Source organism: Archocentrus centrarchus, chromosome 22, assembly GCF_007364275.1.
Source record: "Archocentrus centrarchus isolate MPI-CPG fArcCen1 chromosome 22, fArcCen1, whole genome shotgun sequence".
NCBI classification, from domain to species: domain Eukaryota; kingdom Metazoa; phylum Chordata; class Actinopteri; order Cichliformes; family Cichlidae; genus Archocentrus; species Archocentrus centrarchus.
The window spans coordinates 12,160,147-12,177,332 of record NC_044367.1 but is presented as its reverse complement, the minus strand read 5'-3'; the positions used below and the strand labels follow the sequence as shown (position 1 = coordinate 12,177,332).

Below are 17,186 nucleotides of genomic sequence, written 5' to 3'. Positions count from 1 at the left end.
GACAGTAGGACCTCTCTGGGGGGGGGGGGGTCATTTGGCCTCACTTCATGCTCGTATTTGACCCAGACACACTCTTTCTGACCCCTGTGTGTGCACAGACACACATGCACACAGCTCCATCTTTCATTCTTGTCTTTATCAATCTATTTGTGATCTTTCAGTGCTGCTGTTATGATAGGAAAAGAAGCTCTTCCTCTGTTGTTTATCATCTCCCTCTTCCTCTCAGTGGTCTCTACTCTAATCTCCTCTCAGGTTGTCTGTGAGGGCTTCCCTTTCTCTTATCCACCACTACCTATTTATTGCCTCTTAAGCCCTGGTCAGGCAGAAGCCCTCAGCGGCAGCTTGTGAACTGCATCTGTCTCCCTAATCTGACCAGTTGATTAGCTAAAGCTATCAGGTCGTCTCCTGCTGTCTCCTGCAGGTGACACATGGGATTGATGAGCTTTTAAGTAACTCTCTGTTGTTGCTCTCTTTTCTCATTTTTCTCTCCAGCTGTAACTAAATGCTCTGACCTCCTGACAGGCACCTGATGGAGCATTTCAGCCGTCCTTTAGGCACACTGTCATTGTGTAAATGCTGCAGTTTCGAGCACAATAATTTTATTGTCTTGTGCTGTGCATAACATCAGAAAAAAATCATCATAACACATATTGTTAGTTATATTTTTTTTCTTTTTGGGCTTGTCCACTTTCCACTTAGTCTCGTGTTGAAATACTTTAACAGAAGTACCATGAAAGCTGACATTCAGCCATCATGAGGTGAAAACAAACATGCAACAGTCCCATCATTGGTTGACATTTAGAACTAATTATCAAACTAGCATGTTGATTTGCTACAGTAAGGGAAAATATGCTAAACACATGCTAACATCCCACACAGCTTTCATCACAAGCACCACCAGCTATGCGATCATGGCCATAGACCCACCTTTATTCATTCTCATTTAGCTCTGTCTTTATCATATCTATATCTAAATCACTGCCTTTTTAAATTCCTTTGTGCCACTCAATTATGATTAATTCCAGATCTCAGTTAGTGAATCATGCTGAAGACTGGTTGTTTATTTAGTGTGACTCATTTTGGAGCAGCTGCACTGGCACTGTGGCAGTGCACTACCTGGTCTTGTACATCTATATTGTGAAATTAAATTAAAAAAAAAGTTGGCAAGGTGCAGCTCCAGCAAGTAAAAAGATGCTCCAAACTGCAGCGGTATCAGCTCTGCCCTTCTGTATGAAAAACAGGAATAGCTGTCAAAATGTTGTGACGGCCTGTTTCCTGCAGTCTTTTGGTCCTTTGATCTGTTGGTTTTCTGCAAACGCTGGTTGTGGCTTTTCAGTGCCTCCCATTGTGGCACAGCTTAACCTGGCAGCTGAACTTTCCATCAAGTCAGTTTAGCTTTATTGTTTGGATTCTCTGCACAGCTGAGTGAAAAGAAAACAGACATCAATCACTCTGTTTGTCAGTGGGTTATTGGCAAAGTGCTCAAACACATGGTGAGACAGCTGCTAGCATGCGTGTCCTCCAAGGGAATGTCCTTAACCTTGTATTTTTTTTTCTTCCGTATATGTATTCATATCCTTACATATTTTACATATTGAAGGAGTGACTCAGCTAAAAAGGCAGTCAGCTCACATCAGCACAGGGCTGCTGCAGAATTTATGAGACTGCTATGCATTGCTCAAGATGTAAGACTGCGCCCCTTTATGCTTGTCATAAGCATTTTCCACTTCTATTTTTACTCCTTTAGCGTATTGATTCTTTGGAAGGCAGCAGTCCAAAAGAGGGGGAAATGAGTCAAAGCACGTGTGCCCTCCTCCAGTGTCCATTATTGACAGTGAGGTCAGCAAATAAGGCGGAGATGCAAGCAGGAGCATTGGGTTATTTTACAGCTAGGAAAAATGAACTGAAGAGAGCCCTTCGCATAGTCCCTGTGGCTGTAGTGATGGACAAGCACTTAAGCTGTTGGCTGCTGCTCCTGCCAAAATCACGTCACCTTGCAGAGGAAGGTAATAGGGAGCAGCATGTCAGTATACATTAAGGTGAGCAGATAGATGGGCTCAGAGATCTCCCTCGGATTTGTGACCCAGCCACATATTGACCAGATAACAAAATAGAGGCCGAAAGAGAAAATTGGAGAGAAACTGAAATATACCGACAGAAATGAAGTGATTTAAGCAGATGGCTGACTGGTATGAATACCACACTGATGATGAACGAGGGGCCCTGGCTCCGTGTGGTGATGGATTTGTTGTTAAATGAAGATTGACATCTTACTGATACTGAGTCTGTGGGCAGAAGGCATGTGACCTGAGCTCCAGATAGGGCTGTCACATCAAGAGCAAATTTAGCTGGCTCTCCCGTGTGTGTGTGTGTGTGGTGTGTGTGTGTGTGTGTGTGTGTGTGTGTGTGTGTGGGTGTGTGTGTTGTGTGTGTGTGTGTGTGTGTGTGTGAAAGAGAGAGAGCGACTGAGCTGTCATCACCTAAGCATCACACTATCACTGCATATTCCTCTATATGAAAACAAACTTGTCTGACCTTTCCCAATTCTGGTTGTAGCTGCAAACTTGTTACTGGGCGTCAGCTCGGCTCAGATGTTCGAACCAAGGCACAGGGTGACATATGTTAGGATGTTAGAACAGAGCTGGGGGAATCAGGGCCGTGACAGCCAGTCATTGTGCTTGGACGACTGATGGTATCACACTGTCATTGTGTCAGTGTTGGGAGCAGACCCATGGCAGATGCTCAACAGATAATAGAAGCATTATCTCTGGATATTTACTCAGTGACACGCAGTTGTATGTAAATATGAACAAGGATTGCTTCAAAAAAAGAATCTCAGGTGAGCTAAATGTTATTAAGGTCTGTGAAAAAGGCTTTGTCAGTGTGTGTGGAAACGAACGAGCGAGATTGGCACAGTGCTTTATGAAACAAGAAGGCACTTCCTTTGAGCAGAAGCCTGTCTGTATGAGTGTATAATGAGCCAGACATATTTCTTAGAGAACCTGTAAAGTTGCTGCTGTCAGTGTAATGTAACCTGCAGTTTTCATTTCACCACATCAGGGGATTCATTATGGGATTCTCACTTGGTGGGCAGATGAGAATATTAGACAGTGCATACAAATAATACCTCTGTAAAGTGTGTTAGAGGCTTTAATGTCATAAAAAAGAATGCCTGTCACACTATCTGTTTTTAAGCACCCTACTCTGGGCACGGCAATGGGTGCATACTCAAATATCTCAGCAAGCTGAAAGTTGAAACTTGAAGATGAAACCTAATGATAGTTGGTGATTTCCATTCTTCAGTAGGTTAAACATCCAAACAACTATTGGTAGACTGCCATGAACCTTCGTAGATATTTGTCTTCCCCTCAAGTCATTTTAATTCAATCAATTATAAGTTGCTGTCTTGACTTAGGGTCTTTATCCATTAAGAAAACAGAGCAAGACACCTATCAGCTCTCTGAGGTCTGCCCCATCACAGGGTTAAAGTTTGGTCTAACTCTAAGCCATATGTTTTGGAGGAAGAAAGCACTGTTTTTTGGAAAAGTACAGATAGTTTGTGTTACAATGTTTTTTTTTTTTTTTTTTTTTCGTTCCATGATTGCTAAGACCTGGGAGAACGGGTCAAAAATCACATTGTGTTGCATTAGGTTTAGGGATTAGGGTATATGATTTAGGTACTTTATGGAAGAAAGTATTGCACAACACCTTTCTTTGAATTCAGGTGTTTTCCATCCCTGTGTATAAAATTAAGCACCTAGCTATGCAGTCTGCCTTTACAAACATTTATTCTGAAGAGGTCACTGAATTTGAGCATAGTGCTGTAATAGGATTTCACCATTGCAGCAAGTCAGTTAGTGAAATTTCTTCCCTTCTAGATATTCCACGATCAGCTGTAAGCAGTATTATTGCGAAGGAACCACATGAAGTGTGAGACCATGTAAAGTCACAGCGTGCTGAGGTGCACACTGTGTAAAAAGTCACCAACACTGCTGACTCAGTCACAGCAGAGTTCCAAACCTCCTCTGTCATTAACATCAGCACCAAAACTGTGAGCCTCATGGCACGGTTTTCTAAAGCTTTTATTTATTATTATTATTATTAATAATAAGATGCCAAATTGCAGTTATTTACTTGCATCCCTGAACAAAAAAAAAAAATAGTTTAAGTGGTTGAATGTTGTGCTTGATTAATTTCTGACCTCTCGGAGAAGTCCAGTGTGCCGGCTCAGATGTGGGTATAAAAACGTGAATTTAGTCATTTTTAGCTTTAAATATGTTTTTAACTAGATTTCTAAATATTTGTGTTTTCTTGATTTTACGACAGGTGGTCCAGTACATTTGTTAAGTTCTCTCCTGTGTTGATGATTCCAGTCTCAAAACACAATTAGCGTTGTTATTGCAATGAAATCTCAAGTCAGCGATAATGCTTCTGTGTGTAGCTGTAGTGTGTTTGGGGGATGGACTGTAATTACTTGATTCTTCCATTCTTTATGTATGTAGATTTCCATTTTATGCTACAAGCTTCATGTGTCCCATCTGCCTAGTGCGCCAGTTCATCATCTTATCTAATGAAGAGTGAAACAATTCATAGCCAGCTAACAGTGAATTTTGCTCACTAATGGAATTTTCCCACTTGTAAACAAAGTTCAGTTCACAGCCTTTGCAGCACGTTTTGACAATTACATTACTGTGACTTCACTGGATCTTAGGTGATTATACACTTACAAATAATTGTAATAGATAACTATAAGAAAATGGGTTTAACAGTCCTACAATCACACACTCTTTCATGTAATTTCAGTACTTGAATATTTGCCATTCATTTTTGCAGGAAATTAAAATCTGAGTAAAGAAGTACTTAATTTAAAAATGGCAGATTTCTTTTAGTGGTTGCTACAAACAAGCAACACATATGAGGATTATAACTTTCCTGCCATATTTTAATATTGACAAATGACTCTGCTTTCCATTTAGTTCATATTTGGTAGGACGTTGCCTTTGTAATATTAGTAAAGTCATGTCATCAGATCTGTGTGTGTGTGTGTGTGTGTTGTTGTTTTTGAGGAGTGTGAGGGGTTTGGGGAACTAAGAATAATTGTACTGAATTTCTATCTACAAGTGAATATTTGGGGAGAGGCTCAGGTCCAGGAAGTCTTGAATCCTCTGAGCATTTTTGTTTTGTCTCAGAGGATCATCACACCCATTTTGTTTCACCAGATTGTCTGAAATCAAACACATTTCAGTTGACTGACATGCTGTTGCGCTAGATTGTTTGAGAATGTTATTTACAGAGGTCAGAAGCCTCTTTCACCATTTCCATAATGTCACCAAGCAGTCGGGGTCTAACAGACTCTCAGTAGAAACACGGCTGCAGATCTGCCTAATCACCAGATGCCTGCTCTCTAATGCATAATGCATCAGACTGTTATTACAAGTCTGCAGGGAAAACACAGCAGTGATTTACATTAATATTTCATCAAACCCCTATGACATCAAAGTGTTAATGGAGGAGACCCTGCATTAAGACGAGCGTGTGTGTGTGTGTGTGTGCGTGTATGTGATCATTAATGAAGTGGACCCTGATGGCCTGTGCTTGTCCTTTATTAGGGTGTCAGGTGGAGAGGTGATAATAATGTGTTAAGTTAGTTTGAGATCAGAGGACAGACCCTAGAAACAGGCTATTGAATAGTTTTCACAGCCAAAGAGTCTGGAAGTGTAAAAACCCCCCCCCCCCACAAAAAAAATAAAACTCCCCCCCTCCCCAAAAAAAAAAAATAAAAGCAAGCTCAGGGTTTGAAAGAAATAGCTACCTTACTCATGAAATGATTTCTTTCACCCAGTATGTCTGTAAATATGCTTATATGTAGCTATATTTGTAATATTCTTCCCCATATATGAGTTTATATTAAAAGGATAGTTTTGATAGTTATTTGCTCTCTCACTGAGAGAGAGAGTCTTGATTGATTCTCTGCAAGAAAGCACATTTGCATATTCCATGATTTTCCAAAATGTCCAACTATTCCTTGCAGCGGGCTCAAACTCCCGGCCCACGGGCGGCATCTGGCCCCACCCCTTACTTCTGGTCCCTGATTTGATGTAAAAAATATAAGACGATTTGGCCCTTTAAGTTACTTTTTTGACATTCCGCTTTCCCCTCCAATTAAGCAGAGTTAGCAAATGTCAAAAAAGTAACTTAAAGGGCCAAATTGTCTTATATTTTTTTACATCAAATCACCGACCAGAAGTAGGGGCAGGGCCGGACACGGCCCGCAGGTTGGGAGAGCTGTGAATGTGAATCAACAATTCATCTTTGTGGAAACTGAATAATTGACACAATGCATGAACTGACTTTGATAATTTGACATTATGTGACAAGCCACTGTTTAGCTTTCTCATTAGCTTTCCTCGTTTCCTAATGTGAGCTCGCTGTGTCCTCAGATGACAGTGCGTCAGCAGCCAGCAGTATGGAGGTGACCGACCGCATCGCCTCCTTGGAGCAGAGGGTCCAGATGCAGGAGGATGAGATTCAGCTGCTCAAGTCTGCTCTAGCTGACTGTGGTCCGCAGACTCAACCTGTCTGAGGAGCAGCAGGCCATGGGGTCACGTAGAGGACCCACCAAAGGTAACATACACTCCAGCACCAAAGCCTTGAATTCCTTCTGGGGTATTAAGAAACAGGCTTGCTGTTATATTATATCCATCAGACACAGACTGGCTTGCACACATGTTTTGAGGACTCTTGCATCTCATTTTCCTCCTTGATCTGTCGATGCTGATCTTCAAATCCTGCTAGTCTTTCATCTGACTCATCGCTCTCCTCTCCTTCCTGTCCTATCTTGTCTTGGACTGTGTTGTCTTTTTAAATGCTTTTGCCTTACATGTATAGACCCTGCTATGATGAGAAAATCTCCCTCAGCAGACAGCAATGTTGGGAAGCCAGGTAGGCTCACTGTGTAGCCTGACTGCACTAACTGGACCTGGTATTGTGTGTCCAAACAAGCACATTTCAGCCACTGCCTGCCCTGCTAGTATTATGGTGTAGTGTTTCACCAGGAAATGCACGGTTACATTCAGTACTGCACACTGCACTGTGATCCCAGTTTGAAGACATTTATACAGATCTTTTTTTTTTTACAAAGCAGAGGAATTTGTGTCAGCACAAAAACAGTTTTATGAGGTTTTGTTTGTTAAGAGCCAGCCTAGCGTCCCCCTTTGTTCCCTGTCTTTCTGGTAAGCTCACTAGCTGCTGGCTGTAGCTTCCCACTGAACAGGGAGACATGAGACCGTATTGATTTTCACATCTGTTTCTCTGTAAAGAATTGAATGAGAAAGCACCTATTCCATTATGGTGTAGACTTAATCAACGCCTCCCTGACACAGTTGCAGTTTATTTCTACTAGTCCAAAATGTGATTCACCTTCACGAATGGTTTTATCATAAGTCAAAGGCATAATAACTAAACCTTAAAAGTGTCTCTCTCTGATGCTTTCTCTACCTGGTGCCTCAGCTGCTGCATGCACTTCACTTACCAAACATACAAACCTGAGCCCCCCAGAGACTGTTTACATTTTTATTTATTAATAATACTGCATGTATTGATTTCCAGTGGAAATGTGTAAACTTTTTTCACATGCAGGCTGAAGAAGCCTGCATGTGAAATCAGCTGCACTTCATGTGTTTTTAAGTCCTCACATGTGCTTTAGAGTGATGAAGGATAAACAGATTAGGATTCTTAGCTGCTGCCAGTTCCATTCTCAGGAGTGAGCGTGGACGGATGGAGTTTCAGTTTGATTTGGTAACTGGAGGATGACCTGGACTCAGAGCTGCTCTGTCTCATTGTTCCCCACCAGCAATTTGCTTTCCCTAGACTGAAGCACAATGATCTCCTTCAGAAAGCTTACCCCAATCGTGCTGACTGCATGTAGACAATCGTGGACGGACAGGAACACACACATTTATATTCTTTAACATGCTAACAAAATTACAACCTCAGCTTGCTCCTGCTGCGTAATTACTACATGAAAGATAACAGAGGAAGTGTGTGCCACAAGGCTGAGTATGAATGTGCGTCTCTGCTGGATGAAGCAGTGTCTATTAAATATTTATCACTGCAGATAAAGCTGCAGCTTGGATTTGTTAGTCTATGCTTGACTGATGGTGTGTGTGTGTGTGTGTGTGTGTGTGTGTGTGTGTGTGTGTGTGGTGTGTTGTGTGTGGTGTGTGTGTGTGTGTGTGCGCGCGCGCGCACGTGTGCCACTCCATCTTCTACAAACCAAATGCATACCATCTGTATATATGTGTGTGTGTGTGTGTGTGATATGTATGTATATATATATATATATATATATATATATATATATATATACACACACACATACTCATATTTCTATAATAATCTTATCTGCTGTCTTTACTTTTATCCTGATGATATAAAACGCTGTGCAATTATTTCTCTCTCTAACCAATTTGTTAATTACACCTTGGTTATACCACTTTTTGCCTTGAGAACTGCCTTCATTCTTTATGGCATAGATTCAACAAGATGCTGGAAACATTCCTGTGAGATTTTGGTACATATTGACATGATAGCATCACACACTTGCTTCAGATTTGTCGCCTGTGCATCCATGGTATGAATCTCCTGTTCCACCACATCCCAAAGGTGCTCTATTGGATTGAGATTTGGTGACTGTGGAGCCCATTTGAGTACAGTGAGCTCACTGTCATGTTCAAGAAACCAGTAATATCCAAATGTAACTGCAGAAATCAAGACTCATGAGACCAGCCAACATTTTTCTGATTATCTTTTGTCCAATTTTGGTCAGCCCATTTGAATTGAAGCCTCAGTTTCCCATTTTCAGCTGAGAGGAGTGCCATCCAGTGTGGTCTTCTGCTGCTGTAGTCCATCTGCTTCAAGGTTCAGCATTTTGTACAGTCAGAGATGCTCTTGCACATGCTTTGGTTGTAATAAGTGGTTATTTGAATTACTGTCTTCTATAAGCTCAGAGCAGTCTGGTCAATTCTCCTTCGACCTCTGGCATCAGCAAGGCATTTTCACTCAGAGACCTGCTGCTCACTGCATATTTTCTCATTTTCAGGCCATTCTCTGTAAATCCTATAGATGATTGTGATGAAAATCCCAGTAGATTAGCCTATTTGGCGCCAACAACCATGCCACCTTCAGAGTCACTTAAATCACCTTCTTCCCCATTCTGAACTTCAGCAGGTTCTCCTGACCATGCCTACACTCATAAATGCATTGAGCTGCTAGCATTTGATTAGATATGAAGCAGCCAGTGAGTGAATACTATACTAATACTGACTGATACAGATATCTCCATAAGCTTATCCTCTATAGCCGGGAATCCTAAAGTGTGGCCAGTAGGCCGCCCTAGGTACTGTACATTTCATTTATCCACAATTCGTACCACACAGAAAGAAAGAGAAAAGAGTACAACCAAAGGAGCATTTCAGTGTAATTTTCAGCTTTTTGTCGTCTCAGCAGATTAAACCTTTTTACACAAACATGAAGAAATATTCACGTAAATCCATGACATGGCAGCGCATGCTTTGGTTTAATGCTTTCAGGACTTAACAATCCTCAGCCCCTTTTCCTCCAGCAGGAAGCCTCCCGTCCCAACAGCCACAGTAGTATGAATGTGTAAACTCCATGTGAAGCGTGTACGGCTGAAAGCAAAGTTAACTCATTTAAATCAAGAATTCTGTGTCCAATTGTTTGGTGGCTGCAAATTAAATTAACACATGTAAATAAATAACAAAGGCGAGAGAGAGTGCAAGATTATAGAAATTGATATAGCATCACTTTAAAGACGCTACAGCAGCCGTTCCTGATACTAGTTCAATGTGAGCCTTCTTACTGAACACGTCTTGTCATCCTTTTTCTACCAGCCAGGCCAATGATTGCCACCCTGCCGTTACGGCCCACAGTAAACAACGGGACCATCCTACCAAAGAAAGGCAGCGGGACTCTGCCGTCCCCATCTGGATCTGGATCCAGGAAGGACACCAGCACACCAGCCAGCAAGACGTAAGGAAACCAAATGTGACTGTGAATGTATCTGAGTGTCACCTTCTACTTGACTGTTCGCTCGTTGTCTGTCGCTCTGTGTTGACTTTAAAGGGGCTGTTTGGCATTTTTGGGGACCTTTTGCTTTGTTGCAAATAAGAGCAACTTGAAGGTGTCCAACTCAGAAGATTTCGTGGTGCTTTTCTTCAAAAGCCCAAACCTCATTAAAACTGTTGGAAATATGTAGGCCACTTAGCCAGTTTATGAGATCTTATATATATTCTTCTTCACTCCAGACATTTTATTTGTCTTGACATTTCTTTACTCATGTGCCTGCTCCACACCAGATCATTTCAGTCATGTATTTTCACATCTCACTGACATTTAACAGGCCTGATAAACAGAGAGTCAGCATTTTCATCATCTGCCTCTCTGTTTCTGTGTGTCCGTGGGTTTATACATGCATGTGGAGCGCAGGTTATCAATCTTGCCTGCCAGCATAACAATAGCCTTTTCTCTGGATGACATTAACTCAATCAGATGAAGCTCGGCACACAGCGGGGACCTGCTCCAGTCCAAGCAGATGTTAGCTCTGCTTTGGGGTCGTTGCTAAATTTGAGTTTCGGGGATGTTTTCCAGTAAAGAGACAGAAGAGGCTTTTAATGTTCCTGACTCTCTCTCTCCCTGAGGAAACTCAAAAGGGGCGTAGAAACAAGCATTTTCATCTTAATGAAGGGAAGTGAGGGTTTATTTTCTTATATTTTCTCTGATATATTTTCCTTGTCAGAAATCTGTTAGGGTGGAAGCAATGTCAGACTAAAGATGGAAACAGTGTAAGGAGCTGACTGTTCTGACTGAGGGCTAATTCGCTAATTTTTGGGGAGATTCTGACAGTAACTGAAAATCTCACGCAGCATAAAGTTCATTTAATATTGGAGGTTTTTAGTTCTATTCCAAGATACAGTTATTCCTCATCAGTTATCGCCTCTGTTAGTCTCCTGTATTGTTTTCGGTCCTTCCCATCTTTTCCTGTCTTGCATTGCCTGTCTCTGTTGCATCTGTTTATGTCTTGTTCACCTACATTGTGATGTCCTGCCACTCTGTCCAGTTTGTCCTCCCTGTCTCGTTGCTCCAGAATTCTCTATCTGCCCCTCAGGTGAGAGCATCACCAAATTACAGTATGTTGCAGATTTCTGCATAACCTCATCGCTGCAAAACCGATCTATCACACACCTAACTTGATCTTCAGATTTAAACCCACTCTTTTTTTTTTTTTTTTTTTTTTTTTTAACCTCAATCAGTAACATTCATCATATGTTTTTCTGGGTTTTTTTTGTTTTGTTTTGTTTTGTTTTTTTAATATTTGGTGCAGTGTGTGTGTGTGTGCGTGTGTGTGTGTGTATTTGCTGTCCCTGTGCTGGATTACTTAAACTGCAGACTGATCACAATCCCATCAGCGCTGGTGTACACAGAGCAGCCTTCAAAGCCCTGTGGCCCAATTACTGTGATTCCTCATGGGATAACACAGCAAACAACCGTTTCTCTCTTTCTCTCGCTCTTCTTTCCATCCTGTTCTGTTCTTTAATGAACAAGCACACACAGGCCCTCCAGAAGGGATAACAGCCACCGGCCAGTTTTAGGATTTGAATAGACTTTTCTCCCATAGGGTGGATTAGGTGACTCGGCCTACTGGCCATTGGATTGCTGATGGAGCTTTTTTATTGTTGTGAATTGGCAAGCTGCCGGCACCAACAATATGCAGATTTACGCAGGTCTGTACAGATGCTGGGGTTATTAGAATCACAGAGGAGTAAACAGAGTAAAAGAGTCAGGAAACAGCACCGTGTGGTTCTGTACAATTTTTGTGTTTTAGTTTTTTTGTTTTAATGTGAGGAAATTATGAGTGGGAAAATGTTGGCACAGACTCTGCCTTGTGTTGATGCAATTTTATAGACCTACAGTTTTACATTTTCACACAGGTCAACAACTTATAGTTACGGGCCTTAAAATATATCTTATAAAACACAAAATGTGCTGTGTCATTAAAAAGTATGTGTATATACACATCACACAGCTCATTTACCAAATAAAATTAGGACTTGTGTGTCTGCTGCTCCCTCCTGTGGTATATCTGGGATTATAGAAACTCTGTAGTTCTGAAACATCATGTCACTTTATCATAAAAGGATCGATTTCTCTCAAGGTGCAAACCGTAGTCGCAAACCACTTCTGTTGTTCCATAGTTTGGCTCGCTAGCTGAATTGAGATGGTTTGGGCAAGTAAACAATTATAAAGGTGTCCCTGGAAGATGTCCTCCCCTGAAAGGGGTGCATGGCTCCAAAAGGTTTGAGCTTTCAACTTTAATAATCCTCTAAAACAACTTTGCTCATTACATGCAAGCAAACAGTAACAGTACTTATCAAGAACCCAGGAAATTTCACTGGGCCCACAAGCAGTCAGCCCCACTTGGCAAGAGATTTGTCCCATTTGCTTTTACTTGTGTGTTATTGTTTTCTCTACTTAGGGCATTAGACCGTTTGAATAGAGTTATTTTTTACTTACTTTGAGCTCTTAAAGCTTTCTTACTACAAGCCTCATTCACACATTCATACAAGTGCTGTTTTTTTCTGAGCCTACGGACTTTTAACCTAACATTCACACACTCACACTGATGGATGCATCAGTATGCGTCAGTATTTTGCCCAAGGATATTTTGACATGCATATTGGAGTACTGAACCACAGACCTTCTGATTAGTAGATTAGTAGGGATAAAGCTATTCTAGTTGTTAAATGCAACAACAACAGCAACTGAGGATTTCTTTATGTAATAAATTAATCCAGAATTAAATTAATCTGTATTACTTAGTATTTAGGAGTCTGCCAGCTTTGCCCTACTTGCCCTGAGTACCCAGTTGTCTCTGTAGGTCAGACAGGGACACATCTGAGCTGATTAATGAATAAATGTATACGTCTGGATGAAAACTTTAGCAGGTGGTCTTTTAAGAAAACCAGCATCAGGTAATTTTGTGACCTATTTCTTGTGATTCTCTCACCTCTTTCTCTCTCTGTGTTTTGTCCTCCTTCCTTTGAATCGCAGCACTGTGAGGAGAGCCAATTCTAATGAACAAATGGGGACTCTCACTCGAAAAGATTCGGGCGACTCCAAGGGTAACCGAACTCGAGCCGGATCCACCGGCAGCAACTCCAGCGGCAAAAGAAGTGACAGGTAACGCAGACCCAATGGTGAATCAGTTTTCTCTCTTTAGTGCTGCACACCGACACTTTCTGCCAAAGATGGTGTACGAGGCTGTTTGTGTTTCGATTTTTCTCATCTTGTAAACAGCTTTCCTAATAAGGCACCTTTGAGTTAAAAATGGTTTACCCACAGTAGGGGTACTGATTGACAGCTGTCTGTTTACTCATTTACTTTGCAGCAAACAGAGGGACCCAGTGTTCAATGCAGGTAAGAAGAGGCTCCTTTATGGCCGTGTGGCCTGATGGCTTTGAGTTTTCATGCTTTGGTCCAACCTGTTACATAAAAGATGCTCAGTGGTTCTCTGTGTCAGTCGGAGGTCAACGCATTTTTAGAAATCCTGTTAAAATATTGAATTATTTATTTACCTTTTTGTTTGTTCCAAAGGGAAGCAGTATAAGCGGTGCCTTGAACTGTTTTCTGTACGCAGATGACCACTGATGGCTGCCACACAATGCTTTGTCTTAACTCCATGTTCATTTTCCTCATCATTTACTCCCTCACAAGTAACAAGCCCACTTCATCCATCACTACATCCTCACCTTCACATTTTCATTTGCCTTTAATTTTTAATAAGCTCTTTCTGCTTATGTTAAACTGAACTTTTGGTTAGACCACTTAACAGTTTATCATCTAGACTGAGTTAATGGTAGATCCTAATATTTTCCAATGAGGTGATAAATTTCCACTGCTTTTGTTGAAGAGATTTGGGATGCATAAATATATCAACGGTAAGCCTGCGGAAGTTTTTTCAAATAAATTAACTCCTGGAAAAAAAAAAAAAATGCCAACAAAATAAACCTTCAGATGTTTATAATCTTTTTGGGACCATGCATCTCACAAGTGAACCAAGTCTTACACGGTGTATTCTTTGATCGAAATGCTCATTGTAGCAAGACAATGTGCTGAATATAAAATTAGATGAGTATTGATCAGTATTTCCATATCCAGCATGCTATTGATTTCTGTCAAAATTGAACTGCTGTGTTCCATATTTGTTCAGCTCGAGGTACAGAAAGAGTCAAAGCTTCAACAGATTTCTGTCTGTTACGAAAAGATAAAACCAGTGCGCAGCTTACCGACCCACCTCATCTCACGAATTGCCTTAAATATTTTTTATTTTGAGGTCACAAATATGATCCACAAAAAAAAGAGAGGGCAATGTCTTTGTATTCACCTATTGTAACTGTTTAATTACTAAGCAGAAATGATTGAATGATGCAGTCAGTAATACATCTCAGTTATATCATGTGACTGCCCTGATGAGCTGAGGCTGCTGCTGCTTGATGTGGGAATTGATCATGGACTGTTTCATAGACATAACCATAACCATGTGACAATAAACCAATGTGAGAGATGATGCAGTCGTAACTTTTGTCTTGTGCTTGCCTTCAGTACATGAACAGTTTTCCTTTGTTTTTGTCTAAACAAGGATTAAAAGGTTGGGGGGGGGCAAATGTAATTATTCACTAAGAATGTAGGAGAAGAGGGTGGAGCACCAGAAAACCAGCATTGATTATTTTTGGTCATTTGGAATGAGGCTGATTTGTTAAGAGCATTACGGAGAGAAGCTGCTGTTCATTAAAACCAGTAAACAGGAAGTTCACTCATATTAGGACAGACCAGGAAGTGAGGAAGCGATGCCACGCCTCACCTGGTGCTTGTGTGTCTCTCTGTGACCTTTACAAGGAATGCGACGTGTGACCCACTGCAAAGGTAGGCCAATCACCCCCTTCCCCCTAATGCACCCCCCCCCCCCCCTCCCCTTGGTCTCCACAGCTCTCTGGACACTGCGGAGAATTCATTCTGATCTCTGAACATGTCACTTTTGCTCTTAGCTGCAAAAGCCGTTTTATTCCTCAGGATAAAATGAGGAGTGTTAATCTGAAATTTCAACTTATGCCCCTGATTTCTCCACCTCAGTTTTTAAATTTCTAAAACTTTTACCTCGCAGTGAGCAGAAAGCTGTCCAGATGGGGGCAGGAGTGGGTTGACAAAATGTGTGTGAAAGCTGCCTTCCCTTTAATTGTTTTTGAGACTAGATTAATTAACACAGAAACGTGCACAGAGTCCCGCCTAACCTCCACCGAGTGCTGCATCGGAGTGGGATTGCAGTGTTTGCGGTTTACTTGCGAAGCTGCTGCCTTACCACAGTTGTGCCTGTTTGCTCACAGCCTCTCTTTCGCTCACAGGCATTTAGTCTCTGTCACCATAGTAACAACACAAAGATTTCTGACACTTGCTGCCTCGCAGTCGCTTTGAGTTTTTCCGCGAACTCTTTAAATCCTCTGTTCTCAGATTCCTCGCTTCAGTTCAGAGCAAGTAGATTTGCCACTGCTTATCATCTCCCTGCCCTCAGAGTGAATATTTGCATTACAAACACACTGAGGATCTGTTTTTTTGGGGTAGTTCCCATTGAAGTCTGTTTGATTTTTCAGCTTGTGGTTTCTTCACACAGCCTGAAGAATGTCTCTGTTTTTGTGTTGTCCCCTTCAGATGAGTGTTTACACAGTGCTGGCTAAAGTGAAAGCCAAGCCCACTTCTTTATAGATATTTTGCTGTTTGCCCAGCCTCATTACAGGAAAATGTAATCTTTAAAACAAACAGCGAGATGATGTGAGCATTTTGTCACTGAAAGCATCTGGTCCCAACATTTCAGGCTGGTGATTTTTGTGTGTGTGTGTGTGTGTGTTGTGTGTGTGTGTGTGTGTGTGTGTGTGGTGTGTGTGTGTGTGTGTGTGTGTGTGTGTGTGTGGTGTAAAATCTCTTGTCACAGACTGGATACATTTGTGTGTTTTCAGCAGTTAACACAAAAAGGAGATGTTTACCACCTAAATCTTTTTATTTTATTAAGTTTGAACATGTGGTGACTGCTCACTGGATTTGGGACCTCTGCAAATGCTTCCATGAACTGTTTTGAGGTCTCACTGACCAGTTTCAGGTGTTCTTCAGTACAACAGGGTGCTCATTTTGGAATCATGATCTCCATTTAGAGTAAAATAGATGATGTAGATGGTGGCTACATCCATCATTTATATACAGTCTATGCATAGGCCTCCACCCTAGGTTTGGAACTACTGAGGGGGGATCTCACATGAAATGGACAAAAAACAATAATAATAATTAATAAATTTTATTCAATTACTCCAAGAAATATGCAAATCTATTCCAGTGTTCAATGAAGCAACATGCTGGTGGCTTATTTTGGGAATCATTTCCCTAGTTTCCTTGTGTCCTGTCAGTTTCATAATTCTTATAGTTAATGTGATGCAAAAATACAAATTAAAAAAAGAGCCAGTACATGTGTCTAACTTGCATTTCTTGATCCTGCCTGTCCCCATTTTGCCCTCTTCATCTATCCGGCCCTGACAACCTCTGTTACCCCTCTCCATCAACAACTCCTCGGCTCTTTTTCCTTATCTACGTTATAGTCACAGTACAGATTTACCTCAGCCGCTCTGCAAAATTGACTGGGAACATCAGCATCCCTGCAGCTTCAGCTGTGGCAGCTCGATCCGCCACCAACACACAACAAACCTCAGAAATCAGCAAGGCCAGCATGGCCAAAAAGGCAGCGCCGTTAAGGTTTCAACAGCCAGAAAGACCCCGAATTTTAGCATCCAGTTGAGGAAGTCAGGGAGCCTGTCATCCTACTCTCCCCTTGATACACCCAGCTACCGTAGCCCTATCAAATCCCCCAGCCAGTACTTTCAGATTTGTTACTAGCTCACTGGGCATAAGCAAGCATATGTAGAGATGACTGTATATTCTCAATTATCAAGCTGAAATAATGAAGGCAGATTTATGGTTTTAAATCAGATCTTTCCCTTTTAAAAACAACACAAGGACACCACGTGTCCCGTCACACCAAAGACGAGCAGCAAAAGTAATATAAAAATCAT

General features: G+C 41.4%; 1 protein-coding gene across 1 annotated transcript in view; it reads left to right on the top strand.

The window, feature by feature from the left end:
* The window catches only part of eml1 (EMAP like 1), a 40,265-nt gene that overhangs the window by 11,132 nt on the left and 11,947 nt on the right, over positions 1–17,186 (top strand). Inside the window, 5 exon segments of the mRNA XM_030759195.1 lie at positions 6,441–6,556; positions 6,558–6,624; positions 9,912–10,050; positions 13,129–13,257; positions 13,466–13,494. Coding sequence (XP_030615055.1) covers positions 6,441–6,556; positions 6,558–6,624; positions 9,912–10,050; positions 13,129–13,257; positions 13,466–13,494 — 480 coding nt within the window.